This window comes from Scatophagus argus, chromosome 8 (genome assembly GCF_020382885.2).
Source record: "Scatophagus argus isolate fScaArg1 chromosome 8, fScaArg1.pri, whole genome shotgun sequence".
Lineage (NCBI taxonomy): Eukaryota > Metazoa > Chordata > Actinopteri > Scatophagidae > Scatophagus > Scatophagus argus.
In genome coordinates, this window is record NC_058500.1 from 7,629,783 (window position 1) to 7,657,771 (window position 27,989).

General features: G+C 39.4%; 2 protein-coding genes across 3 annotated transcripts; one reads left to right on the forward strand and one right to left on the reverse strand.

The window, feature by feature from the left end:
• Nucleotides 1-152: 152 nt before the first annotated feature.
• Nucleotides 153-6,605, reverse strand: ogfr (opioid growth factor receptor). Of its 2 annotated transcripts, XM_046397342.1 has the most exons (7): nucleotides 6,288-6,605; nucleotides 5,657-5,722; nucleotides 5,487-5,568; nucleotides 5,321-5,399; nucleotides 4,338-4,404; nucleotides 3,629-3,777; nucleotides 153-3,538 (listed from the first exon to the last, which is right to left on the reverse strand). In XM_046397342.1, exons 1-7 carry the CDS (start codon nucleotides 6,414-6,416, stop codon nucleotides 2,440-2,442), a joined length of 1,671 nt encoding a protein of 556 aa, XP_046253298.1. In that variant the 5' UTR covers nucleotides 6,417-6,605; the 3' UTR covers nucleotides 153-2,439. The 2 variants fall into 2 exon arrangements, with proteins under 2 accessions (XP_046253298.1, XP_046253299.1); XM_046397343.1 differs by lacking the exon at nucleotides 5,487-5,568.
• Nucleotides 6,606-13,365: 6,760 nt separating this feature from the next.
• kcnk15 (potassium channel, subfamily K, member 15) lies at nucleotides 13,366-15,814 on the forward strand. The gene is made up of 2 exons (XM_046397922.1): nucleotides 13,366-13,694; nucleotides 13,923-15,814. Exons 1-2 carry the CDS (start codon nucleotides 13,412-13,414, stop codon nucleotides 14,930-14,932), a joined length of 1,293 nt encoding a protein of 430 aa, XP_046253878.1. The 5' UTR covers nucleotides 13,366-13,411; the 3' UTR covers nucleotides 14,933-15,814.
• The last annotated feature ends 12,175 nt before the right edge of the window (nucleotides 15,815-27,989 follow it).

The window sequence follows — 27,989 nt, forward strand, 5'->3', positions numbered from 1 at the left end:
AGGCTGACATCTACCACAGTGTTATTCTGAGAAACGCAATTTTAGAAACTATAACAGGACTTAGACTGTGGCTAAAGAGATACATTTCATAAAAGCATCAAAAAATAGTATAACTTTATTTTGCTTTGTCGACAGCCAGATACTTAGTTGGGGAGGGGGGGTCCACATATAAAGAATTCAGCACTTTTGTAAAGTTTTTTTTTTTTAACCATTTCATTATGTAAATACCATAATTTTAACAATGAATACAGAAAAATTAAGTGCAAATATAAAAAGATGCATCAATATAATGACCCTGGCTTGTAAATTAATGTACAGTGGACTTTAAATTATAGCCAACGCTTTATCCATTCTGCCAAGAGGACATACATATCATACAATCAACCAGTCTTATCACATTTTTGGCAAGGCTTTCAGTTGTTCAGAAGTCTACTTCTCAAATCTGCATGAAAACATGCAGATTGTGCAACATTAGTGAAACATAATTTAAGAGACATTCAGTCTTGAATCCGTTTGAACAGCAGGCTCCGGCAGAAATGCAAACCAGGACAGAATGTTTTCACTCACACAAAAACAGCTCAAAAAGAAAAAAAGCTCTTCCAATTAATTATTCTTCAGTGCATAAAAATGTTCAATTGTGAAAGTATTAAGGTGTTAAAAATAAAAATGCAAAAACGGTCATTTCATTGATATACATCAATACAGGTTTACGCATCCTGCAGATATCAGTTGCTGAGTCATTACCTAGAGAGGATAGTTCTGGTTATGTTCCAGTATTTTTCTTGTCAACAAATCCCGACAAAAGACCAAAACCAAAAATTAATTTACTTCAATTTCAAGTATTGCATGTGTGTGCCACATTTTTCCATTGCTATCCTACTATTAAAAGACACCGACAAGCCACACTGTTGCATTAGTAGGTATGTTGCTTCAATGCAACTAGTACACTGCGCGTTTAAAATGCCTGGTTTTTTTTTCCATTTTTCTCAAGAACTGCTTGTCCAAACCACTTCACACTTGACCACTGCACTTCCTCAGAAATACACCTGCCAAATGTGAAGTCAATCAGATAAACGGTTGTTGAGAAACTCCAGCAACAAAGATTCCTCCGATTTTAGGTAGATAAACATGAGCAGTACCGTTTCAGTCAATCCCACATAACACTGTCCTGCTGCTGTAAATGCTCCCAAATCTGTCTGAAAATGGTGCCCAACAAAAACAGTTTACTTCTGTTAAATATTTGGTTGCCAGCTGAAAAACTATTAGATATATGTCTTTCATAACAACCACTGAGTTTAGAGCTGAGTGACACAGGCAAGGTAAGGAAATTGAACAAATGCACTGCTGGTTTTGGGGAGACTAAACAGACAGCTACGAGGTGAATGTTGTGTGGCTGATGGGGTAACTGGGCAAACTATGAATGCTAGCATGTCTTCTGCTGTTACAATGTCAAGGCCACACTCTATATGGGTTTAATGCAAAGTTACAATAGACATATTTCAGTATGAACTGATTCGTTGATGGAAGTATTTTGCTGAGCGAGAGAATTGTTGTGGTAACACAACTCTGAGAAAGAGAGTAATTTTTACTGAGCGGATCCTTAAATGTAGTTTACAAAAAAAAATAAAAATGATTTATTGGAAATTAAGTCGTAAATCAAAGAGCAGCAGGTTCATTAAAAATATTTTGCAGTTGAGTTTTTCTTTTCTTTTTATGTGCACTCATTAGCTTGCTCAAGCTAGCAATGCTAGCAATAATTAGCCTCTTGTCTCTGCACTAAGAAGTAGCACCTTTTCTGACAGAAAGCCCTTTCTAACAAGTGGTTAACACTGTGAAACGGTCTACTTTAACCAAAACTAGGATCTTCTCCTACACCTAACCAAATACTTTACCTATCCTAAATGCTAGAGAAAGTTGAAAAAACCCCCACAGTAATCAGTCAACAGTATAACAGTAAGTTTTGCATGGGGCATGTCTCCTGGGTGAAAAGTCCTGTGTTGGACCCATTTGTTCACCACGACCTGCCACCTAGACGGACTTTATAGCCTTTTATAATGTCACCTGACTTCCTAAGAAGTTCTTCTGTCAGAAAGGGCTTTAACTTCTCCCATGGGCCGTTTGCAAGTCGCAGCGTCCTGTCAAGTCTTCCGTTGGATTGATCTTTTTGACCTGGATTTGTTGACAGTAACAGAAACACAGAATATAACCAACCTTATCCTTAAATGTCATCTGTTGGCCACACAGAAACTGAGTACCATCCAGTCCTACATTTAGTGAATGAATTCATATAATCCTTCAAAGTGAAAACAATCCATAACCAAACATCAAATATGGTAGAAATAAGGCCAGGAAGTCTTTCTAAGTTAAACTCTGTCCCTATATTACATTTCATTATAACTCAAATTAATGTATTGTTCCCCAAATCGTCCAGTTTATTGATTAATTTCCCACATTCTGATCTGAGCTTGAGGGGTTTGATTCCATATCAATATCCTCAGAATCACTGCCATTTGTCTGTTCATTCACACTTTTGTCAGTGTGAAGTGACCCATTTGTTGCTGACACATTTGCCTGTGACGTTTCTTCCCCTTCCTTTTTATCTGGCACTTGATTAAAATCAGTTCTTGGGATTTTTTCCTCCCTCCCCAAAAATGGAGAGGGTGAATGTTTTGAAGTCTTAAGGGGGGTATGCGCTGAAGGGCTCATTTGACCAGTGGCTTTGTTAGCACCAGCTTTATCCTCCATCTGCCCGCTGGCGAAGTCCCCAGCAGAGCCGTTGCTTGGCAGCACCTTGTTATCTTCTCTCTTCTTCTTTGGTGGTTTTTCAGTGTCTATGTCCTCATCTGTTTGCATAATGTTGTCTGCTTCAAGGAGGCTGGCCTTTGAATTATTGGTAAATTTGTACTCACTGTCAGCACAGGGCTCGGTTTTTGCTGTCACAGTGTCAGGACTGGGTGACTGATCCATTTGATCAACATCATCTGAAGAGTCATTTCCATTCCCCAAAATTTCATTAGGAGACTCAGGCGCATCATTTCCATTTCCGACAGTCTCAGCGTCTGGTTTTGGCTCAGGGGATGCCTCAGACAGTTTGTTTTTGTCTTTACTCGCTGTTTTATCAGTTCCTTTCTGAGCCTTTGTAACTTTATCGAGTCCATCCTCTTTTTGTGGCACAACTGCTTCTCCATCTTTGCTTTTACTCCGTGAATACACTTCATCTTTTCCATCTCCATTCCCAATAGCATCAGACCTCTTCTCTGCCTTCCTGAATTGTTTCTGAATTTTTCTGGGACACCACACAAACTTATCCTTTGGCTCAAAGTGAAGGTAAGCAAAGCGTACAAGTTCCTGACGTTTCTCTTTGTCCAGGACAGCAAACAGGAAGTAGTCGAGCACACTGCGTTTAACACTGCTGAGGGTCTTCTTGACTAGCGTCTCTTCAAGAAAGAAGCGCACAAGAGGGGCCTGGTAATGCTCAAAGCCCAGCTCTCCAAGGCTCTTCAGAATGCGAGTGATGCGTAGGTTGTTGTGCATATTCCTGCCAGAGATTAAATAGTTGAAGCTGGAATTACAAACAAAAATGTACAAAACTCCAATGCTGCTTATAAGAGAGTATGTGGATATTCACCGTTCCAGGTTTCCAAAACGCTCCTTCCAATTTTCAGCTCGTTTCACTTCGCCCGTCTCTTTGTTGACCAAACGGATGCCATAGAAGCCCAACATGAGTTCATAGGACTCAACAAGCCTTTTTTTGGCATCTTCATTCTTCTTGAAGGCCTGGGGAACATATTCCATTGACATAAATTTAAAAAAAAACATTTCAACAACTTTTATGATGACAGGTAACAGTAATATTGGTCAAAAATAAATGTAAATAAATATAAGATATTCAGTACGTTGACGGTTTTCATTTCTAGCCGGCCAGCTACTGTACAGTAGTGGCTTAGAATATGTTTTGATCTTTATGTGCCCTTCTGTCATATCCAAACGAAAAGCGTTTTCCAAGTAGTTTTATTAAATGATAGTGTACACTTGATAACTCAATGTGCTTCCTCATTTCTTAGAATGCTTCAAAAAATGTCTGGAATAGCTGTTAACAGGTGATAAGGAGTAGGCAAAACTGCTGGGTTCAACAATTAAGAACTAGTCACCTTTGACTCATATTTACAAACATTACTCCACAATGACTTAACTTGACTACCTGAGGATGTGAGAATGTTAAAATTAAGTGGTTATGTGGCTTTATGCTCTACCAAAAACTGCAAGTCACTGTTTACAACCAAACTGCACAATTAACTGTGAGAGTGTTAGAGACCCATTTCCTGTGATGCACTTACCTCAATTTCCTTCTTGGTGAGTTCTGAAGCCATGTAATTAACCCCAGGCTCTCGCAGTGGAAACAGCCTTACAATGACAGAGGATTCCAGGAAAAACAACACAAAACCAATTAGCATCTAATGAAACCATGCACTAATTCGATGAAGATGATGCGAGCTGTCCCTGCAACAGTTATTGACCCCAACCAGGGCCTTGCATATCATAGTGTTCATGATAAGAGCATAATTTTTAACATAATAAAAAAAATGTATGATTTACAGCAAACCAGTATGTCAGAAGTGTAAAAAGACTAACAACAAAAAGTGAAAAACTTGTGAACAGAGCTCACTATTGTGAAAATCTAAACAAACAAGATTTATTTTTCAGTGTTTTAACTAAAAATGGTGCATTGTGCCAATAACTCAAACAACTCTGAAGCCAAAATACATGCTTTTAATAACAAGGCCTGATTCAGCAAAACAAAGCTAAGCGCAGTAAACTGAAATTTAGTGTGAGGTAAAACTGTTTCTCTTTAGTCAAGCCAGCTGAGAGGAGAAAGCTGTGAACATGCAGATGGGAAGCAAGCACCCACATTGTTTGGAGGTTTAGTTCTACTTTTAGGAAAATACAATGTGGAGAGATCATTACTAAATCAATCAAACCAGTGGCAAATACATTGAGATGGTATAATGTTTACTCAAAGAGCTTGTGCAGGGTGCAAACAGAATGTGTGCTATTTCAAAAGCTTTCTGTTATTAAAAATCCTGTTAAAGCCAGTCGTATTACTGGCTGTTGCTTGATTAGCACAGCTTTACTTTTAACCTCACCCCACCTGAAACAGGTAATGGTGCAGCAGATATCGGCCCCAGAGGAATTTTGACAGCACCCATTTTGCCATTTTGTGTTCAAATGCAATGTCACCAGAGTAAGACGATGTTACACTTTTAACCTCAGCTTGGACGCAACCAAAACATACACCACACAATCTGCTGACAATACATACCACTGAATGTATGAGTGAACTCTCTCAAGTCTTTTGTAGTCATTTTTCCAGTCCTTAAGGAATGATTCAATGTAGACATCTGTGCCAAATGATAAATAAAGCATACGTCACGACACAGACATTCCCAAAGCACTGAAAATCTTGTGAGAATGTCTGATCAGATTACCATCAGGAGCGGAAGGAAACTTATTGAGATAAAACTGCAAATTGTTCATTTTGTCTTCTGAGCACTCATCATCTGTAAGATTCTGTCAAAAACGAACAAACAAATAGAATCTCATCTCTATCAGTTGCACAACATGTTTTATGTTGGATTACTCAGCTGCTATTACTCACTGGGTATCCTCTTCTGTAGTTCTGCATGTCCTTTGCTGCCCTCATGTTTCTGGACGTATGATGCCACTGCAAATAATAGAAAAAGTGAGGCGAACCTGCTTCAAAGGAGTCCCCGTTACATAAAATGTCGGCGGGATTAAAGCAGAATTGATGCACCGTAATTTAACACACCTGTGACACTTCGTGTTATCATTGCTAACGATGCCACGATCTATAATATTTCTAATAATGGTAGAAAGCTACCATAACGTTGAACAAGTTGATATACATAAGGCCAAGCTAATCCGTTTCCCGTTTTCATCAAAAAGCTCAACACTAGCCTAAATTTTTTATGTCAACTATAAATTACAAACTATGCATAGTAAACACTATAAGCAACCCAACATAAATATTTAGACGCAACGCCAGCGACTTACAACCCATTCAAAGTAAGCTAACAGCTAGCTAGACTAGTTAGCAAGCCTGCAGCAGAGAGGCAGAAAGCTATCATTAGCTTTCCAGTCATGGTAATGATAGCAAACGCCTTGCTCAGTACAAATGCAATGAGTTACAAGTCAACATATCCCGCCGCTAAAACACGATTTAGATAAGTCCTGGTCTGCCTGACTGATGATGAACAGAAATAACGTACAGTTAAAGTCCAGCCAGATTTGTTTTTGTCTTGACATGACCGACGGGTTTGGCTCTCTGTGGCCGGCTCCTCTCCGTCACTCTCTGTGTCCCAGGTCGAGTCGTACTCACAAACACAATCGTCCTCCATTATTAAAAAGACGTTATATTCCTGACTACAGTTAAATAAACGAATACCCTGGAAAGGAATCAAGTTACAGTTGCATGTTCAGGTTAAACGGGGACGACCCTAAACATCCGTCTTTACAGTCTACCATCATCAGATATAGCGGCTCTGTTGGCGGCTGCAGTATTGATGTTGCCTTCAGGTGCTCCACGTGAGTAGCATTTATCAAATCTCACATGATTTGACACACGTAGCGTTTGCCGTTACTTTAATCGGAAACGAAGTTAGTCTTTTTGATACATATGTTTTGTGGGAATTCACATTCAATGATAAAAATCCTACGCACCACGTACCGACAGTTTACACTAAAGAATAAAGGCAAGATATGCAAGTTTTTAATATTGATAGAATTGATCATCAATTGACTTCATGAAGCAGTTTATTCATTTTTGGCCTAAACGCTTTCTCTTGACAACTGTAATCATATACATTTCACTCCATTTCGGTTTCATTTGGCACTTAATGAGGTTGTTAATGTGCTTTCTAATAAACATTTCGATTTTCCGACACAGTGGGAAGGCAACACACTTGCTGTGTTGGTTGATTGGCGATAAAAAGTGGAAACCAGCTGATATGAGTCAAGCAGCTCAACTTAGATACAAGAAAACTTTCATTTGACTGTTATATAACGGAAAACAACAGTAATGATATGATAGATGTATTAATGACTGGGCTAATGAGATAACTATTTTAGCAACAAATATAATGTGAAATGCAAGGTAGAAATTTATAACAACAATTGGTGCAAAATGCGAGAAATCAGGCGCCATATGACTGATGTCATGACTGTACAAAAGCCAGTGTATGAAAAATACGCTTGTGTGTTAACAAAAGATCTCACTAAAATATGTAGGACAGATAACAAATGGCCTGAGGCCCAGATATTTTGATGAAGATTCAGATCTGTGAAATCAGTAAATATTATCCAATACATTTGAATAATATACGTCTAAGTATTACAGAGAAGTCAACTCTGCTGGCAGATTGTTAATTTATCTGTGAGACTATTTTTGAAGACGGCAGGGATGCACAAATCCACAAGCGATAATATATTTAAATATAATTTAATTAGGTTTTGTCTGTCAAATGTAAGAAAATGGTGAAATACATCTTTAACCATTTCCAAGTCCTTGTTTTGTCTGTTCAAAAGCCCAAAACCTAAAGTTAACTATTTATTTATTCATTTATTTTTTTTATCTCATTACACAAAGTAAAGTGGCGAGAATGTTTGGTATTTGTGCTCGACAAATTGCTACTATTCGGGTGCATTACAAGCTGCTTAATGTATTAATTATTTAAGCTCCATTTATGATTGGCTAGAAGGATGGTAAAAAAAAGGAACTGGGAAAATGAAATCTAGATTTCCTTTACGCTAAAAGTTAATGCTGCAATTTTATACCCAAATTGAAAATATTATTTGTTCTGTTGATGCTGTCAAAAAGCAGCTAGCTAAAGGAGCAGCTATGAGCCACATCTGCAAACCAATGACACTCAGTACTGCACAGTTTGAATAAGGTAATGAAAGTGAGCACAAGAATGTTTGCATTTCTCAAAGCGGATCAACTGTCTGACCTCATGTCATTAACATATAAGGCAGCGGGTCAACATTACAACCTCAGACCCACAGTTCAAACCCGATCCAGTCTGAGCTCTCATTAGAAGTGGGTTTTGTTTTCATGACAAAGGAATTGTGAGGAAGTGTGAACATAAAATTGAGCCTCGATGGCCGTCGTCTCAGTAATTGGACAGATGCATTTAAACAGGGGAATATTTCATTATTAGAAGGTATAAATAGAATTGTGTATGATCACAGGGGATTCAGTGTTGAATGGCCGCTGGTGTGGGTTTCTATTTTTGGTTTTAGTTACTGTGGAAACCAGAGAGCTCTGCAGGCATCTAATATTTTGCTGTTGCTATTTAGTGCCTCTGCTTTATGAAACGGATTCCCTATTGCCTTATTCCCTGTGTGTTTAATATTGATGGAAAGATTTGTTAATATACAGAGATTACAATAATTATGCAAACCCACTCTGGCTGTGTTTGTAGAGGATTTGACAAGAATTTAGGAGTAGTTTACACCTCTTCTATAGGTAACTGATTCGGGTAACTGCTTCCTGTCATTTTTCCCTGTAGAAGCTGAGGGTCATTTGGGAGAATCCTGCTCACCAGGAATGAGCTGCACGAGCTATTTGTTATTGTGGTTCGTTTTAATTTAGTAAAGTGTAAATCTCTCAGAGTTATCCCTTACACTTACCAACAGCTCCTCGTCTGCCTGACTGCCAAGCCACTTGTAGTAAGTCCATCAGTTTCTCTCCCTGGCATCTACTTTGTTGGCTGTTCAGCAGTAACATTAGAACAAATAGGATGTTGTCACTCCTGGAAAACTTAGCAAGGCTGCTGTTGGTGTAGTTGGTTTACAGCAATTAATGTCTCAAGTGAATGTGGCAGTGGTGAAAGAATTGCTCAGTTCTTTTACTTAAGTAAAAGTAGCAGCACCAAAATGAAAGAAATAAAAGAACAGTTACAAGTAATAGTCCCAAATCCTAAATCTTACACTGTAAAAATACTTAAGTATAAGCAGCAAATTGTACAACCCAAATTCCATAAAAGCTGGGACATTGTGTAAAACAGAATATGATTGTTTGCTAATGCTTTTTGACATGTACACAACTGAAAACAAAGACGACAGTGATTTTTGCAAATATATGCTAATTCTGAATTTGATGCCAGCAACATGTTTCAAACAAGTGATTATATGAATTATATCACTACGTGAGCTTGGGAACACTTTGAAACTATTGTTAAATATAGTTAATTTGCTATTGATGGCATTCGGTTTTTGTTTCCATTCATTTTATATATTATTACATTTTTACAGAATCTCTAATAAGAACCGGTTCTCTATAATTTAAAATTATCTTTCTATTTTAGTCAAGGTCTCTCATCTTACTTACTCTAAGTATTTTTAAAGAAATGCAGAAAGCAATATGTCACTTTTTTGAATTTTAGCAAACACATAAACATACTTGAATTGCTTTTGTGTATTAAAAGTCATTTGGTTAAGTGATGAGCATTGCATTTATGATGTGTGTTTCTGTAGCTGGGCTGTATTGGCCAGTTTTGACCTTAGACTTACATCTAAAAATTCCTGCAGCTGTGACTCTCTGCACATTCACCTTGCTCATCTGTTTCTTGTATATTCCAAACTATTATGAATGGATAAAAGACTTAAAGTTTGTCCTTTTCAATATCACTATAATGTCCATTAAGTGGGTTCAGTAATTAGTAATAAGCTTCAGTAATCACAAATTCACCTAGAGCAGTATTTGACAGGGTGAGTGTCTGTTTTCAAACTCTGTAATCCTTTTTCTTATCTTACATTCTTTCATTTGAAAATGGCTGTGGCACATTTCTATGCCTCTTGCTGACAATACGTTTGCTTTACTCGCGTTACATAAAGGCATTGTAGTATACTGTATCATGACACCAAAGCCTAGTCCTCAAGCTGCTGTTGTTGTTCCTTTTATTTTTGTGTATTGTATCTCAACATAATTTGTTGTTGCTCAGTGCTGAGGTGGCAACTCTGAAATCAATCTCCGATCTTTCATTCAGTATTTAAAGTTCATGTTGAATATTGTGTATACGTAGCAAAATTTCAAAAATTATGGCTCTATCAGCATGCTTCAGTAATCTCTGCATACATGGTCATAATTTCCATATTCAGTGGTACACAGAGAAACACGGTGACACTGATGATAAATATTCCTTTGATTCGGGATCCAGCCCTTCTTCCTATTCTCTTCCAAGCTGCAAATTTAAATACCGATATGTGTCTCAAATAATCAAATCCTAGAGTCAAGGCAAGCGGATCGTTATCTTGATTAAAGGCCTTGCAGGCAATTCACAACTGTCCATATCTTTGTGTCTTCAGCTCTTCCTCTTCTTTTCACCGACTGCTCTGTTGACAGATTTGTCCACACACAAATCCCAATCTGAATCAAGCTGCTTGCATTGTTCCTGTCTGTAATTTTCTCCAGTCCTTGTCAAAGCAGAGCTGCTGTTCCCTGCAGAAGACCCTCTTTTCCATTCTGAAAGTTTGGCTTTAACAGAGGAGCTTAATTGTTATGAGCATTCCTCCAGGAATTTGACAGATTTGTATTTGTTTTTTTTCATGCAGAATTGACAGATGGGTTTTATTTAGTAGAAAAAAATGCCTCCATGCAGAAGGTCCTTTCTTCTCTGGATGATGCCATGTGCATCTTTAAAGTGGTTTTGTACCATCTGCATATTCCCAGCATCACCACAGACACTGAGGGGGTCTGTTTGATTTCATGAGATGAAAAACAGGCCAAAACTCTTTGTGGAAAATGTTTAATTTGACAAAACCAGAGTTAAAAATAAAGTAGGAATTCTAGGTGTAATGAGCACTTGGAAAAGAAAACTATATTTTATATTTCTATGTTATTATTACCATGCATGTGCATATTCACAAATTCTTGTACTAACTCTAATAAAGACAATAACTATGAAACAAATGGCAAGAGAGTCAGTTCTGTGAACATTATGTGACTTTAAGCCAGAATTTGGAATTAAAATCAGGAGGGAGAAATGGACAAGGGCCAGCATTTCCACAATCCACTTCATTTTGTTTTCTTATTGTTCCATGTAAATGACACATTAACATGTGTGTGTGTGTGTAATAATAAAATATACCCAAGGCAGCAGAGAACAGACAAACTAAATCAATAATGCATCTCTTTGAGCCTAAATACTTATCTTTAAGCTCAGGTCTGATGGGGATTGATGGGCCTCCCCACTTTGTTCCAGGTCCTTGGGCTTTGAAAAGGATTGAATGCAAGCTGTGTGGATTGATGGGAGGCTGTTAGGGCTTCAGGTTCCTCTCTTATCAGCTGAGATGTAATTGATTTATGGAGAGCTGGTTTGAATCACAACAGGGATGTAAGTGTGCTGATTTAGCCACTTAACACAAAACCAGGGCCAGCAAGGGCAGGTTGCTCTGTTTGAGAGGAACAAAAGAACACACAGTAATCCACCTACAATACACTGCTGGTGCTTCTAATACCTGCTGTGACATAAAAAGGATGCGTCTATTTGGTTTATATCTGATATGAATAGCGATATTTATTTTCAGTCTGTGATTAAATCCTAAATAACGATACTTGATGTTTTGGTGCAGTGATGACATAATTCACCCAACGAAGGCCCGGATCGTAACACTTAACATATTAGCTTCAACCTCACTGACTCTGTGCTACTGGCATGAGTAACCATGGCAACCAGCATCACCTACAGTAGGTTTCCAGAAGCATCCAGTGTAGCAATATTGCTTATTTAGCCACTGCACATGCATGCATCTGCTCTGTAATGTTCAGAGGTGCACAAAGGCATCGATGAAAATAAATCAACGTGTTTTGAGAGTGACCAACATTGAATTCATGATCCAAGGAAGCAGAGCGGTAAATGTCCGTTTATTATCTGTGTTAGGGCACTGCAAATGCTGCAAAAGATATACTGAGAAGTGTATTTTATTTGTCTTCTATTTCCCTTCCTATTTGATTCAGATTTTTTATCATTCATCATTTTTTTTCCTTGATTTTCACTTGATAACTTAATTATTAATTTACTGTTAGCGTAATGTTTTCATGGTGAAATGGATTATGGGATGAGATCATTTTAACATCTCAAAAGATTATTAACTCAGCTGAAATGCCCTTTTCTTCTGTGCTTTTATTAAGCAGAGACTTATATCATCAACAAAATACTTATCCATAACAAACTAAGAAATTTTATTTTGCGTTCAGCGTATTACCTGTGCATCATTTACACTATATGGACAAAAGTATTGGGAAACGTGGCCATCACACCAACAGGGACTTTAATGACATTGCATTCCAAATACACAAACAGCTTTGCAGCTACAACAGCTTCCACTCTTCTGGGAAGGCTTTCCACAAGATTTTGGAGTGTTTCTGTGGGAAATCGTTTTGCCCATTCATGCAGTAGAGTATTTGTGAGCACTGATGATGAAAAGAAGTCTTGGCTCACAATCTCCGTTCCAGTTCATCCCAAAGGTGTTGGATGGGGTTGAGGTCAGGTCAAGTTCCTCCACATCAAACTCATCCAACCATGTCTTTATGGACTTTGCTTTGTGCACTGGGGCACAGTCATGCTGGAATAGAAAAGGGGCCTTCAACAAACTGTTTGCCACAAAGTTGGAAGCACAGCATTGTCCAACATGTCTTGGTATGCTGAAGCATTAAGCATACCTTCACTGGAAGTAAGGGGTCGAGCCCAAACGCTCAAAAACGTCCCAATCCCAATACTTTTGTCTATAAAGTGTACATGAGCTCCAGACTCCTGCTCTGAGAACTTTCAGTGCAGCTTTGTGTTGCTTTATGTTACCGTCTTCACTGCCTGCCTCCACCTTCGAGGCGAAGTTTCAAGGCCAGTTCAAATGCGAGAAACGGTTGCTGTCCATGGTTCTGAACCCGCCCTCCCCATGTTAGTTTGGTATCTGCCAGGTAGAGTCAGGACCCCACTAGTTGCACACAGCTGTGATAAGACTGAACACTGGTGCTGAAGCTTACAATGTGTCTAAAACGTATAGCTTCCAGTGTGTATGTATATTACACACACAGCTTTTTACTGGCGACTGATTTGCGCATGCGAAGAGGCAAGCTGAGGCGACTTGCCTAAACACATGACCGTCAGATGAGCATCGATTTCTCTCAATGCGCACAGCAGGATATGCGTGGTTTTTCTTTTTTCTTTTTTTTTTTTTATTTCGTAACAAAAAATCTCAACCTGGCACCGTAACGCCTCTGCCGCTGCTACGTTTCACGCAACAGGCTGCAACACCAATGTGGAGTCTACGCTGAGGAGCGGTGCCACCTGTAACTGTGCCTGTCTGCTCCCGACTTTTCGTGCCGACACCGAGGATGAAGAAGCAAAACGTCCGGACCCTGTCGCTCATCCTCTGTATGTTTTCCTACTTGCTGGTCGGCGCCGCGGTGTTTGACGCGCTGGAGTCCGAGTCGGAGAGCTCCCGCAGACGCATCTTGGAGCAGAAGCGCAGCGAGATGAAGAAGAAGTACCGCTTCTCCGAGGACGACTACCGCGAAATCGAGCGAGTGGTGCTGCAAGCTGAGCCCCATCGCGCCGGCAGACAGTGGAAATTTGCTGGCTCTTTTTACTTTGCCATAACAGTCATCACCACCATTGGTAAGTTAATGCTTCTATCTCGGGAGATGAGGGGATGAGGGTTTATGTTTTGCCCTGATGCTATAGTATCAACAGTGGGACATTTTTCTACATGTATGCGTTATTTGAGTTTCTTTTTTTAAGAAATTACAGGCTCATGAAACAAGCAGTTGATTCATGTTTTACCACCCGAGCTTTAGTACAGCATGCGTCACGGTGTTCCTCTCATTTCCATCTCTCTGCATTAAGGTTATGGACATGCAGCACCAGGCACAGATGCAGGAAAGGTCTTCTGCATGTTCTACGCTGTACTGGGAATTCCTCTCACTTTGGTCATGTTCCAGAGCCTTGGAGAAAGGATGAACACATTTGTCCGCTATCTCCTACATAAGACGAAGCAGTGCCTGGGCTTTCGATGCACTGAGGTGTCCATGGAAAACATGGTCCTGGTGGGCTTCCTGTCCTGCATTGGAACTTTGTGTGTCGGGGCTGCAGCCTTCTCCCACTTTGAGGGATGGAGCTTCTTCCATGCTTACTACTACTGCTTCATCACACTCACCACTATTGGCTTTGGGGACTTTGTAGCCCTGCAGAAAAAGGAGGACCTCCAGGAGAAAACACCCTACGTGGTGTTCAGCTTCATGTACATCCTGGTTGGGCTAACTGTAATTGGGGCCTTCCTAAATCTGGTGGTGCTTCGCTTCCTCACCATGAACACTGAGGATGAGAGGAGAGATGCTCAAGAGAGGGCGTCACTGAAGAGGGACAGAGGCCTCTTGGATGGGGCTCTGCGTCTCCATGTTATAGGGGAACAGAGCAGAGACAGCCACAGAGAGAGGAACAGGAGCAACGCGGTGCACAGTCGTAGCCACAGCACGCTCTTCCTCCCGATCGAGGAAGGAACCAGCCGTACCAACCTCATTGCTTCCCCAGTGGAGGATCAGGAGAGACAAAGAAGCCCCAGCAGACACAGGCTGCATTTTCACATCAAGGCGGGCAGAAGCAGGCCGGAGTCGAGCCTCAGCTCCCTCTGCTCCTGCGTCTGCTACCACTTGGGGATTTGTGATAGTCCTCTTATCTCCCACAGTGAACACCATGGCTGCCACATCAATTCTGTGTACTCCAATTCAGTCTCCTATAGGATCCAGGGATGCTCACCAGGTTCCAGGGACAACACTGGACTCTCCTCCCCGGGAAGCACACTCTCTCCTGGGCATAGCTTCCGGGAGTTCCCTCGTTCAAGGAGAAAGTCGGTGTAAAGAGCACTGTAGCAAGAGAGAGTGTTTGCACACAGTTTAAATAACACAGAATTTTTTTTGTGCATGTCAGAAGGCACTGATTTTGTTAAATGAATAAGTTGTATGTTGTGGCTGTTGAAAATAATTTTATTTGTTAAGCAGGGATGAGACTTCTTATCCTCTTTTACCATGATGTTATTTATGTTAGTGATTCTGCTGTTTTTTCCCTGCATGTAAGCCAAAGTGCAGTGCATGCTAAAGAGAATGTATAGCACACAATGTGAATGCATGAGTGCTACGTAAAGACGTAAAACGGCTGGACTTTTAATCTATGGTTTTAACAAAAGTATTATGGATATAGTGCTTCTTCATGACTGTATAACTGTTCAGTGAAGGTATGTGAATGATCCTCAACAGACTCCTGCTGTAGACAAAACTTTTTCATGCCATAGCTAGAAGATGTCATTATACTTTTATATTTAAAAAAAAGAAAAAGCCTTAAAGAACTTTGACCAAGCACATGAGATATGTGGCTTCTTAGCTCAGTGAATTTCATAAATCCTTTTATTACTTATAACCTGGGAGGGGGGGTCAGAATAACTTCTCTGTGCATTCTTCAGCACTAATGCACTCTAATATAAAGAAGTTGTGATTGTACACGAGTGGCTCAAATTTAATGGATGTAGCACACAAAGGATATGTAGCAGGTTACTTCTCCCACACAGAGTTGCCACTTTGCAGTCAGGGAGGTGTTGTTTCCTCGTAAACTTGGTTTGTAGTCGCATTCGATGTGAGTCTATTACAGTATTGTTTTATTAAACCAAAGGAAAGGACCTTTAAATGTGTGAATGTTTTTATTTTCACATTTGTATGAGGTTGTGAACCTTTTGTGTTCAGTCGTCTACCTCCGTTGTGTTTGTGTTTTTATCTCCAGGAAGCTCTTCAAATTTGGAGAAAGGAAAATAGGACAGAGGGAGCCAGAATGAAGTCAATAATACTACTTTTAGTGATTTTATAACATATGGTGACTTGCAGTAGAGGATAAACCAGGTAAGCATCGATTTGGTGATTTGTGCATCCAAATGTTAAAATGTGGTTGCAAACTGAATGGTTTTAGACATCTAGGTAACATATAAGTGTTGTTTTAGATCCGCTTCACACTAAATAACATCATCACTGAGGTGCTGTTAAAACAATGTTGATATGAAACCTCATTTTAATCAAATCTAATTAGCCCACTTTTAACCTCCAGGTTTGATCAAACCAAAACATTGGTGGTGGGATGTAACTAAGTACATTTAACTCAAGTATTGTACTTGAGGAAAAACTCGAGATACTTGAACCTTAAGTGAGTATTTACATTTCATGCATTTTTTTTCCCACTTCAGACATTATACTTTATGTTCCACCACTCGTATCTGGCTGCATCAGTTATTTCTTACTTTACAGACTGAGATCTTACATGCAAAACATATGATTGTCTTATAAAATAGAATATAAAGACATTAATAAATACTATACCATTAATATGCATGAATGTTAATAATTCAATAATTCAATAATATTATATAATAACACCATATAATACTCAAGGGGCAATTCTTATGAATGACCAGTACTTTCAAATACAGTTTTATTTTACTGAAAAGAGAGTATTTTTATATTGCAACATTGCTACTTAAGTAAAGGGTTTGAGTACATGTGGAACCACTGAAAAATTCCTTTGCTCAGGTAGTCCTGGGTCCTTGAACCTTTATTGTACTGTCTCTCCCAACTCTCCCAAGTCTCCCTGTCTGTTTGAGCTATGGAGTAAATAATAAAAAGGCAATAAAAGACAAAAAGAAAACACCTCCATTCTCGAGTGCAGGCACCAATATTTCAAGCCATTAAACACTAAAACTTGTTTACTGTCACAAGATAAAATCACATCATGTGTCATAACGTCTGCATTTGGCATCCGTTTGCTATTTTTAAAACCTGCTGTGAGGAAGAGAAATCATGAAGTCTTCACATAAGTGTCCCCAGGCATACATTTCAAGCCATCTGTTGATCTGCTGGAATAGGAGTCTACTTTACATATAAATGTAAAACTGATTGGGCAATAGAACCTGAAATGGTGATTGGTTATGGAATACCATCTGCTCTGGCTGCCTCGGGGGTAAAAGCAGGGACGTTTACTCCGTCACATCACATGCTTTAATTCTGAACCACTCTGTGTGCACAACAACGCGGGTTACGCAAACTGCTTGTCCACTTTCAAATTTACAGGATTTTCATCTGTATGTATGGTCTCATGACAGAGAAAAAGAAGGAGAATTAAGATACAATAACTTTGACAAGGGGGCCCTCTACAGGTGGCAACACTCATGTCTTCAAGACGAATGTGAAACATTCAGCCACTAGAGGGCGGTGTACATCCGTGATTTGATTTAAGGTGGACACAATGAGGAGTAAGGAGTAACATAACATGATCCTCAGCGGTGCCATTGTGATTTTTATTATTTTTAGAGAAATTACATTTTTTGCCTGCTATCCTCTGCGATTAACCTGACCTGTAGGGATTGAGGGTCGCAAATACTGAACAAGAAGCATGTAAATCAAGTTAAGTCAAGGTTATTTACACACACCAGTATCTCAAACCACAAATTGCCTCATTGGTCTTAGCTATCTGCAGTGCATAACATGACTTAGGCCCTTGACACCAGTGAAGGGATCCCTCAGCTACGACAGACAGATATGCAACAGATGTCATGTTTACAGATCAGAAAATTGCAAAATTACAGTACGGAAACTGATGATGAAAGTATAATAAAAATACAGACAAAGCAAACCTCAAGCACAGCATTCACACAAAACAGACAATGAGCCATGCACACAGAGGGGGAGAAGATAAAATACAAAGTGGTGGTTATAAGAGGACAAATCCACAAAGACAAGTGAAACCACAAAATGTGGCTCTGATCCAATAAAATATCAGGACCGCAATCACCAATATCAATACTGATTCTGATACGTTCTTTCTTACGTTCTTTTTACAGCTGTCTGTTAATTACTTCACCGTGCACTTCACCATGCTTTAAGTGTGCCCTTCTCTCAGTATCTGTTGTACAAATACTTTAAATGTTGACCGGTGGGAGCAGAAAGAAATATAACCCATTCTCTGAGCTGCAGTTACTGAATCTGAAATGTCGTCTCATTGGCCCTCAGTGGCCAATAAGGAGTCACATCCTTTCGGCTGTCACGCATCACCGTCTCAAATACAGATGAGTACAGATGTAACTCAGATTTCTCTGAGTTCACTGCTCTGCTGGATGCTTATATTAGCCACAGATCCTTTTCTCATTGACCGGCCACGTTGCCGTAATTTCATTCGATAATCGATATCTGTCAAATCAACATTTGTAGCTATCATTTCTGATACAAATTAGGCTACGTTGTTCGCATTGAATACATCGATTCAAATATTAATTTTCCAGGATTCGATTATTAAACAAACTGCCTGAGTGGTACAAAGAAAGTACTGGCACAAAACCAAGACACAGTTAGTGTACACTGATAGATTACAGCAGAGAAGGCCAAACTTTTAAAACACAGACGTGAAAGCAGCTACAAATCACATGACATGGTGTACAAAGGATGGCCACTTCACATTAGTCCAATCTGCTCTCAGATAAAAGGTTTGGGTTAAAAGGCTGCATGAAATCTGAATATGATATTGTAGTTTTTTTGCACTTTTTATGTTGTAGAGTTTTTAGTATCTAACAGATAGAATTCATCCTGGTTGAAGTGGACTGAAACAGAGAGAGGTGACTTTTTCTTTCCTAATACTTTAGTGTCACATAAACCCAAGAAAATTCCCTTTGGTGACAGAAGAATCCCTTCATCTTATATAGAAATTTTATTATCCGTCCAAACAATTTCAGGTTTCAGGAGGGTTTTTCTGTGCCCAAGGACATGGATCAAAGTAAGGTGCTTCAGTACATCTCCCGCTAAAATGAATGATCTTGAAAGGGATAATCAAATAGAGACTAATCAAAATGGAAGCTGGTGTTAGTAGTCTGTGGAGAGATAATTATACTCTTGCAAATTAAAACCAAATCTTCAACAAAATCCCATCTCATCTCTTTATTGTGAAATATGACACTGATGATCTTGAACGTGTGCTGCATGCAACCCAAGACCCTTCATTTATTTATCAAACTGTAAACAATAAAAAAAAAAAGTGAACGATAAAAGTAAAAATCCTCCACTTCCACACACTTAGGAGTACAAGCTAAACTTCTTATGGCTTAAAGACTGGAAGCAGGTGGGTGTCTGCAGTACACAAACAGGGCTGAGCACCTTCTGAGACATGTTTAGATGGATTAAACAAAATATCAGTCTTGTTGATGAATAATGTGTCAGTGGAGGAAAACTTGAGAACCGATTTAGATTTATTTAGATTTAATTTGAATTAGACGCGTGATTGAATGTCACAACATGTTTTCCTTTTTTTTTTTTGGCATTTATCAGAAATAGACTTGAGTTCATTTTGTTTGTAATTGCATTTCATGCATCTCCATTGTTTTTACTTGTCAGTGCAAAACTCCATTCTTCTAATTTCATATTTTCTCTCATGTACCTCATCATGCCAGTTTAGTTTTCTTTTTCTTTACATCACATCCATTTTTCTACACTTTAATCTTTATTTATTAGTTCCTAATAAATAATTATAATGTTGTTGTTGTTAATTTCGAGTGTTAATTGGTCATATGGAGATGAAGGTTTGCACACAAATAAGATAGGTATAAAAATGTAGGCAGTGAAAGGCCCCAACTGTGGGCTCTGGTTGCACTGGGTATGAATGAGTGAACTGTGTTCAGGAAGCTGAGCTCCTTGAATAAATAAATCCTTGTTTCTGATTAGTTACATGAGAAATATTTATGAGATCACTTGAAAGTTTCCTGTTATCCTTATTATTCACTTGACCGGGCTCTGTAGCCATGATGAGACAGAGGAAGATGTGATGTGAGTCAGCAAAGTGCCCTTTGACTCTTAAACTGTCTCTTTAGAGCATTATTAGCTGTAATAAATGTGATGAATTCAGTCCAAGGTCTCAGACAAAATGTTCTGCTTTTTCCGCTGGCAACAAAAACTTACTTGCTCCTCATCTTGAATCATCGCATTATTCATGGAAGTACACTGTGTCAGAGTAGCTAAGAATGAGCTGACATAAGTCATGCAGCGTTCATGGTCACCGCTTGGAGGCAGTGACACATTAGATGTTTGGTACCATCAGCTCCCACCTCCCCATCCCCTTCACGACTGCCACTACTGATCAGAGTATGAGGTGGAGTTAAAGTGATGATGAACAACAATTAGTATCTTTCCCAACACACACCAAAGAAGAGGCCAGTATCAATATGAGATTTTTCTATGCTAACGTTTTTCTATGCTAAAAAGGACAAAATAGTCTCATCCATTCTACTGAATTCTCTGCAGGAAAGTCATTAATGGTTTTAAATGAGGACGAGCTGCCACTGATACAACTGATCTGTGTGTGAAATGGAATTAGGTGGCTGAGGATGACAAGTGGAATCTTTTATATCCAATACTCATTGCTCATTGTGCCAGTGTAAATGATGCTTTTTGTCTACTGTTCAGTAGTTAACAAATGACGCTGACAGCTCATATTTTCTCCTTCTCCCACTGACATACAAACAATTTAACTGATATGATCATCTACATAATGACTGGTACATAATCTTTTCTTCGCCACAGGCATCTGACAGGTGATCAGGTATAATGAGTACCCACAGGTAAGGTAACGAAGTACATTTACTCAAGTACTGCAATACTTAACTTGAGTATTTCCATTTTATTTTACTTAATACACATCATTTTTTCCATTATTAAACTGAATTTAAGAGGGAAATATGCTTTGCTTCCGCAGCATTTTTCAAGCCATAGTTACTAATTACTGTGAGGATTACTCTGAGGATGATCATCTTAGGACAAAACAGTTCATTTATATAAGTAAAACTGCTTAGCAGCGTATTCAAACCATCAAAAACATAACAATTAAAGTAGCTCTACCTCAATCAGCTACAGTACTAAAAAGCTGCTTACACATCAACACGACAATGTTAATAATCCAGTAATATGAATCCAATCATTAAGCTGATGTGGTGAACTTGTTAGCAAACAGCTTCACGTTTACACATTTAGATATGGAACAACATTAGCATTCAGTAGTGTCCAACTGATAGATGATCAGTGACAGAAGTCCAGTATTCACTCATTTTATTCTCCCTCCCAGGTGAAATATCAGCTTCTTTAGCTGCTTGTTATGTTCCCCAGCCAGTTGCTTACTTTGTGTGTCTGATGTTCATTGCCAGGCAGGTGGTGTGCAGTAAAGAAACAGCTATTTGTGGCGACTGCAAAACAACGCTGACGAGAGCAGCGAGAGTGATGCAAACCAGTAAACTTATGAGCCAGAAAACCAAAACAAAGAGCTGAAAAGCTTAAAAGCTTCAGCTGGCAGACAAATGATTCTCAGTGGATTCTTCACTATAAGCTGCACATTTGATCCATTGTAAATAAGTAGGATGTAAGACTTCAGACGCAGGTCTAAATGCAGGTCTTCACCCTGCTGTGAGATTTCACGTTGTGGTCTTGCTTCTTTTACTGAAGGGATCAGATTACTGCTCCATACTGCGAATATCTGCTGGTCATCTGATCATCTGGATCATCCCTGTAGGCTGCATGTGTACCACCACCCGCCTCCTCCTCCTCCTCCTCCTTCCACACATCACCAGAACTTCTAACAATCAATCAGAGCTGCTGACGCTCCCCATCCCAGTGACTCATGTTGGTCTCTCAGCAATTAGCCTGCCTGCATCCCAGCGAGTACACAGCAGATACGTGGCTAATTTCACCCCCTTTTCACTCTCTCTCTTTCCTTTATCGATTCTTTTATCTCCCATTAAACATGTTTCTTCTCTTTTTCCTCAGAGTTTGACTGTCTGACACATACAACTGGAGGTGTGACAGGTTTTACAGCTCTTACACTAATTCCCTTTATTTGCCTGTAAAGAGCTATTGTTGGGAAGTCAGTAATGGATGTGTACTTCTGAACCTGTCATGTCCTCGTCTGTGTGCGTGTGTGTAGGTGTGTATGCAGTGTGTGGATGCCGCTATGGGCCACAAAGATGTGTCTTTTACAGCCCTGTCGTAAAAAAATAGACATTCATCGCACCGGAGGGAGCAGCCATTTTTCTTTCACGAGCAAAAAGGTTTCTGGACTCTTTAGAGATTACAGCTTTACGTGAGCGTAAGTCTGTCACAGCGTGAGCTTCTTATATATGGCATCCTTCTGCATGCCTGCAAAATGTATTTATTCACTACAGGATATACACTGAGTGACCACAGTGCAATATAATCCAACACAACAGTCCTATAAACACCTGGTGTGATTTGCTCTTCCACATAAAAGAATGGGAAGGACAAAACCTCACAATCTAGTTTAGTCCAATGCAAGTGCACCACAAACTATGAGCTTGAAAATGAAGACAGAGTTGAATTAATGCCTAACCGACACAGTATTGATAACAAATGAAAATAACACATTTCACGAAATGTAGCATTTATTGAGACTGTCCTTCCAAGAAAACAACAGCATCAATAAAACGCCCCAAACCAACGTTTGTTTACTGAGGAGGTCAGGGTGAATAGATTGGTTAACAAAACACTGTGACACACAGATCTGCATCTCTTTATGACAGATGGAGAAATGGAGACAGCGTCTGTTTTTATAGTCCTGACCTCATGCTGTTATTGGCTGGGGTCTACACAGAGCTGCACAAAGGCTGATGCCCAGAAACCCCTAGACACAGCAAAGTACCGAGAAAATAAGGAAACACAGGCGGATATGACACCACCACACACTGCTAGAGGGTCGTAAGTGGTGATTGAGTGAAACTGCTTCTTATATGAGTCTTATAGCTGCATATTAGGCCTTCAAGGCAGCGAGTGCAAGTTGTGACACCGCACCTATACAAAAAAACAAGGTGTTTCTTTGTGTGTGTGTGTGTGTGTGTGAGAGAGAGACGAGGATCTGTTTTGTAAAACCCTCGAGCCTACGGTTAAACGTCCATTCTTTAAATTAAAAAAGCAAGAACTTTTAGTCACAAAATAACTTAATGAATTGGAAAGAACTGAAGATGGACTGCATTTAGTTTAAAAACTTAGCACAAAGTAATCAATGTGCTGTGTTTTCTATTTTTTTTTTAAACTCACAGCCAAAAGACTAATGACACATTTGCCATCCAGCAGTTGAGTAAACACGACTGCGGCTCCCTCCTGGCTGCTGCATGCAGTGACCTGGGAATGAAGGAGCACAGTCGTGCTGACTCGGTGAATCTGAACACCACAGAGGCTGGCTTGTCACAGTGCCAACCATTCGATTTGTTTAGAGACACAATATGGCCATCTTGGCTGTGTGCTGGAAAAGACGCCAGGGGACCCAGTACTTGCCAGCCAACTTTCTCTTGTTGCTCTTTCTCTCTTATTTTTCACTGTGAGACCACACTCTGCGTGAAGTATTTGAGGAGGGAAATGCACTTTAATGGAAGATTCAAAGCCGTGATCAAACACGCAGTGTTCTCTGAAATAATTCAACATTTTGACACTTTCATTGTCCCCTGCTTGATTTATGGCTTTCAGCCTCACAGTGTATTCATGTTCCTGTTCTGTTTTATTTTTCTAAGCTCTTTAAAATGCGATTAAATATTTCTGTGCAAATCAGGAACAGAGACTGAACATGTGAGATTCAGAAGCAGATTGGGCATTTGATGTTATTTTATAGTTTTCTGATAGCATTAAAATCCAAAGACCAAAATCAGCAAGGTCCCTTTCTAAGAGCTTCATGACTGTATGTTTTTCTATGAAACAGATGCACCTTTCGGAGAAAATAAGAAATAAATAAATAAATTCACTGCCAGCCCGACACAGTTTGAGTCCATGTGTTGAATAGCAAAACATAAAAAGGTAAAATACAATATGTTGCTAAAATATCAAGCACAGATCATCAAAGGGGAGATGATTTGTTGAGGCTGATCAAGTAAGTCATCGCTCAACTGTTCTGGGTTCAACATACTGTGGAGCATTTGCATGGATGTTACCTAATCAGCTGATGACTGTTCAGATCGGAAGTGTTGTCATTTCAGTGCTTTCTTTCATGTTCTTGCCACCTCGCTGAATTCCATCTGATGAAACTTAAAGCAAGTGCTGTGGTTTTCCCCTTGGGAGGCAGACACTTTTGGGAGAACAGGAAACGATAAATCCAAGTCTGGAAGAAGTGAAAGAGTAAACTTTCTGTGTGTTCTGCTAGAATAATTACCAGGAAGAAAGATGAGAAAAGGTGTGTCAAGTGTGACCTAATTAGCTACAGCAGAGACTTCAACCACTGCAGTCTGTCTCTCAAGTGAATTGCAATCGAAGGGATGCAGAATTGAACAACAGGTATGAATCAATGCAGAAAAACACAAAGTTTCTCTATTTGTTCTGTAGTTCTAAAATATTGTGTTGGTCAAATGGGGTTAAGAGAGATCATACTAATGGATCTCAGTGAGATAATGACAATCATTTAAGTTTTAAATTAAAACTTGCTCACACTCCCACTTCTTTTCTTTCCCCGTTTTGGTTCATACAGCACATGAAAATCTGTATTAATTTATTTATTTGTTCGCTTCACCTGCTCATCTTTAACAGACATCATTAAAATGTCACTCGTTCTTCTGTTGTCTTGGCAGCAACTTTTCCCCCCCACAATGGGCTCCCTATTGAACATTCACTGGTAATTGAACAGTAATGAACTGTTCTGTGACCTGTGGTGTGTGAGTAATTGATTCTGAAAGTGGTGTTTGTGGGCACGATGTGTGTCTACATGTGAGCAGGCACTGTGTTAAAGGCAGCTGTTGTTACAGCTCTGAAGCATGCTATGGACGCTTTGGTCTATAGATGGCGGTGCTGCACTTCCTGTTGTTGTGCGGGCACACCACGATCTCACTTTGCTTGAGCTTTGGGAGATCAGATCTCCCAGAATAAAGAGGGAGATGTGGTCAAAAGCGGCAGGCATTCGAATAGCATTTGGATTAAAGTTTGTTTTGTTGTGTTTAGTGATTATTACGCTTCTTCTAAGTTGTTTGTCTCCAGACTGCCTCTCAGTGTGTCAGTGTCAATACTCTCATGCAATATGTCTAACTATTTCCTCTTGCAATGGTCTAATTCAATTTCTTCCTAACATTTTGACCAACTGATTGGACACCCCAAAGAGCGACTGTCCAATAACAGCTTAGAAACTGTAACTAGGCACAGCAGGCCTGTCTGGCCCCAGATTCCTCATCCTCAAACCCCATCCTCATGTGAAAGCATATCAAAAATTAAATCTTATGAGTGCATTGCTTGTTCAAGTCTGTTGTTCTGCAGTCATTTTTCAAACCCCCCAAGTGTTGTGTTAGAAAGAGCAACATTCCCATTAAATTTTTATTCATAATACTGTACTATAATGCTAGGGCCAGTGCTTCTTGATCAGCTGGTGAGGATGCTGATTTCTTTCAAAGGAAATGTAGCATCAGCCTCAATTTTATAGTATTATACCATGTAGCTAACTATTATGTGCATATGTAAAGCCAGGCAGACGCTGTACGGTTCACAAAGGCTGATTAATTGCCTGAACGGCCAATGATTTGGCTCAGTTGGATTTCTGGCATGTGAGAAATTATGTTCGGGTTGTCTTGCAGTTTGAGCAGTTTCATGGTCTGATTTCCCACATCGATTCCCACAAAGATCCATTTTTATTCAACCTTAGTGAGACTTTAATATTGCTGGACTTGTATTTTATGTGCTTTGCTAAAACTACGACTTAGACTCTGCTGAGACTGAACTTCATGTTGAACAGACAGATCACGTCTGCATCTCAAGACTATCTGAATTTCTTTTTTTTCTTCATATTTTCCATAGTTTCTCTCTATGTATTAACATTATTCAGGTCAAATTTGGTTCATCCGTAGAGAGTGAGCATTACCAGTGCTTACCCTGGCTGTGCAAAAAAGAAAAGGGTAGACTAATACAACCACTGTCTGCCTAGCTTGTGAGTAATTGATTTAAAACTCATTGTTTTAAAATAAATCAGCAGAAGCATTAAAAAGTCAGCAAACCGACTCACGCTAGCGTTATCATGAGCTTATGTTAGCTAGCTGCAGCTAACAAATCAATGAGTGACAGTTGACAGCTGACAAAACCCTTTCTGGAAATGAATCTCCTGCTTTTGTACTTTTTGGTCTATTTTATCATTATTTTTTACTTTTATTAATTTCATTATTTATTTATTTGCTGGTAAATGGTCTGATGTCATGGTAAAATACATAGGGCCAAGGCACAAAGGATGAGGGTCATAGCAACAGTAACTAAGGGGGTGGAACTTAGTGAGCTTTCAGCTGCTTCCTCCCAAACGAACTCTGCTACCTTTGTCCTTTGCACAAACTTCATTCCTCTGTTTGTCTTTCCTTCTGAATACACTATGCATTAACCTCCCATTCACCTCCCAAGCTCATCTCTTTCATTGGTCCTTCACTATAATGGCTGTGGTGAGGTTCTGCCTTGAGCACAGATGGCAAACAACATGAAACTATGGGGACCATCCAGGCTTATGGCCAACTACTCCTCTTTGTGCACGCAGTTTGGAGAGTGATGTGGAATGACAACAGGCCAAACACGATGAGCACAATAATCACCTGATGGCCACATCATTGAATAAAGATGTTTGTTTTCGTCTTGCCTCTTGCGGACAACAAGCAATAGTCGTTGAAAGTGACTTAAAAGGACCTAATTGGCAAGAGAGCTTGTGATTTCAGCTGAAGTGTTTTATTCTACCATTTGTATTGTGGTCAGGCATGTGAAAAGGGACAGAAATGGATGTGATTGCTTGTGCTTGTAGAAGTGATGAAATGGCACACTGCACATTCAGCCAAGTTGAGGTTATTGTATCAGTTTGCCTTCATTTTCCTCTCTCTTTGTGAGCACTGGGACATATTGTAATGCGTCTCAGCCCTGTTGAGATTACTCTACGGCTGCAGGTCCACCAAGGGTCAATGAAGTTAAAACAGTGAGCGACAGATCAGTGGTGAAAATGAGGGTCAAAATATGTAAAATATCCTTCAAAGTGGCTGTATGTATGTTTATTTCATATGGCACACTGGAAGATAATATAAAAAATTCAAAGTGAAGTGGAAGTTGTCCGAAAAAAAAATCTGCTGTGCTTTATGTATAGAAAATACAGAGTAACCAGTCTCTCCTAGTGCTTAATGAATGCTTGACTGAGTGGAGCAATTACAGGGGATAGCTCCATTAAGCCATTTGCATTTACTTAAAGTTGGATTGCCTTTAATTTGCTCCATTTGGAAAGCTTGAGAAAAATAAAAGCATATATTACTGAAATAAGCCAGCTGCAAGCAGATGTACAGAAACTGGTAAAACCTCCACGGCGTCATGTTGGCTGTAACATACTGTACAGAGAATTACAGGCTGTTTTTTGACTGACTCATACAGCTTTAATCTTCTAAATATAATGTTTTATTTGTACTGTTAGGATGTTAGGAACAAGTAAAAAGCATACTTACAGATCTATCTGTGAACACTTTTCACCGGAGATACTAAGAAATAGCTGCAAGGAGAACTGCCTTGAGAACCACAAAACAAAATTCTGTTCACCTCCATCATATTGGGGTCATAACAGAAATTTCAACATCTGAAAACCTCAAACTAAAACTATCTGCATGACTAGGCGCAAGTAAGAGGGAGAAAAAGTGTATTTTGGGATTTGAGTGAACTAGGAGTGTAAACTAGTATGAATACACTATTATTACATGCACAGAAGATGGGCCATTAAAAAAAAGGAATTTTATGGTGCAGCCAGACTCAGTTTTGCTTTCCATTTAATTGCGTGGAATCTGGAGAGAAAGATTCCCTTCCAGTCACAAACTGATCTCCCTCCTTTGCCTTGCACAGGACATGCAAACTCACGAACCAGCTCTCCAGC

Coding starts and splice junctions, on each gene's coding strand:
- ogfr (XM_046397342.1), bottom strand. CDS start 6,416: ATGGAGGACGATTGTGTTTGTGAGTACGACTCGACCTGGGACACAGAG. Junction 5,569..5,656: donor ACTACAGAAGAGGATACCCA/GTGAGTAATAGC, acceptor CGTTTTTGACAG/AATCTTACAGATGATGAGTG. Junction 4,405..5,320: donor GTTCACTCATACATTCAGTG/GTATGTATTGTC, acceptor TGTCATTGTAAG/GCTGTTTCCACTGCGAGAGC.
- kcnk15 (XM_046397922.1), top strand. CDS start 13,412: ATGAAGAAGCAAAACGTCCGGACCCTGTCGCTCATCCTCTGTATGTTT. Junction 13,695..13,922: donor AACAGTCATCACCACCATTG/GTAAGTTAATGC, acceptor CTCTGCATTAAG/GTTATGGACATGCAGCACCA.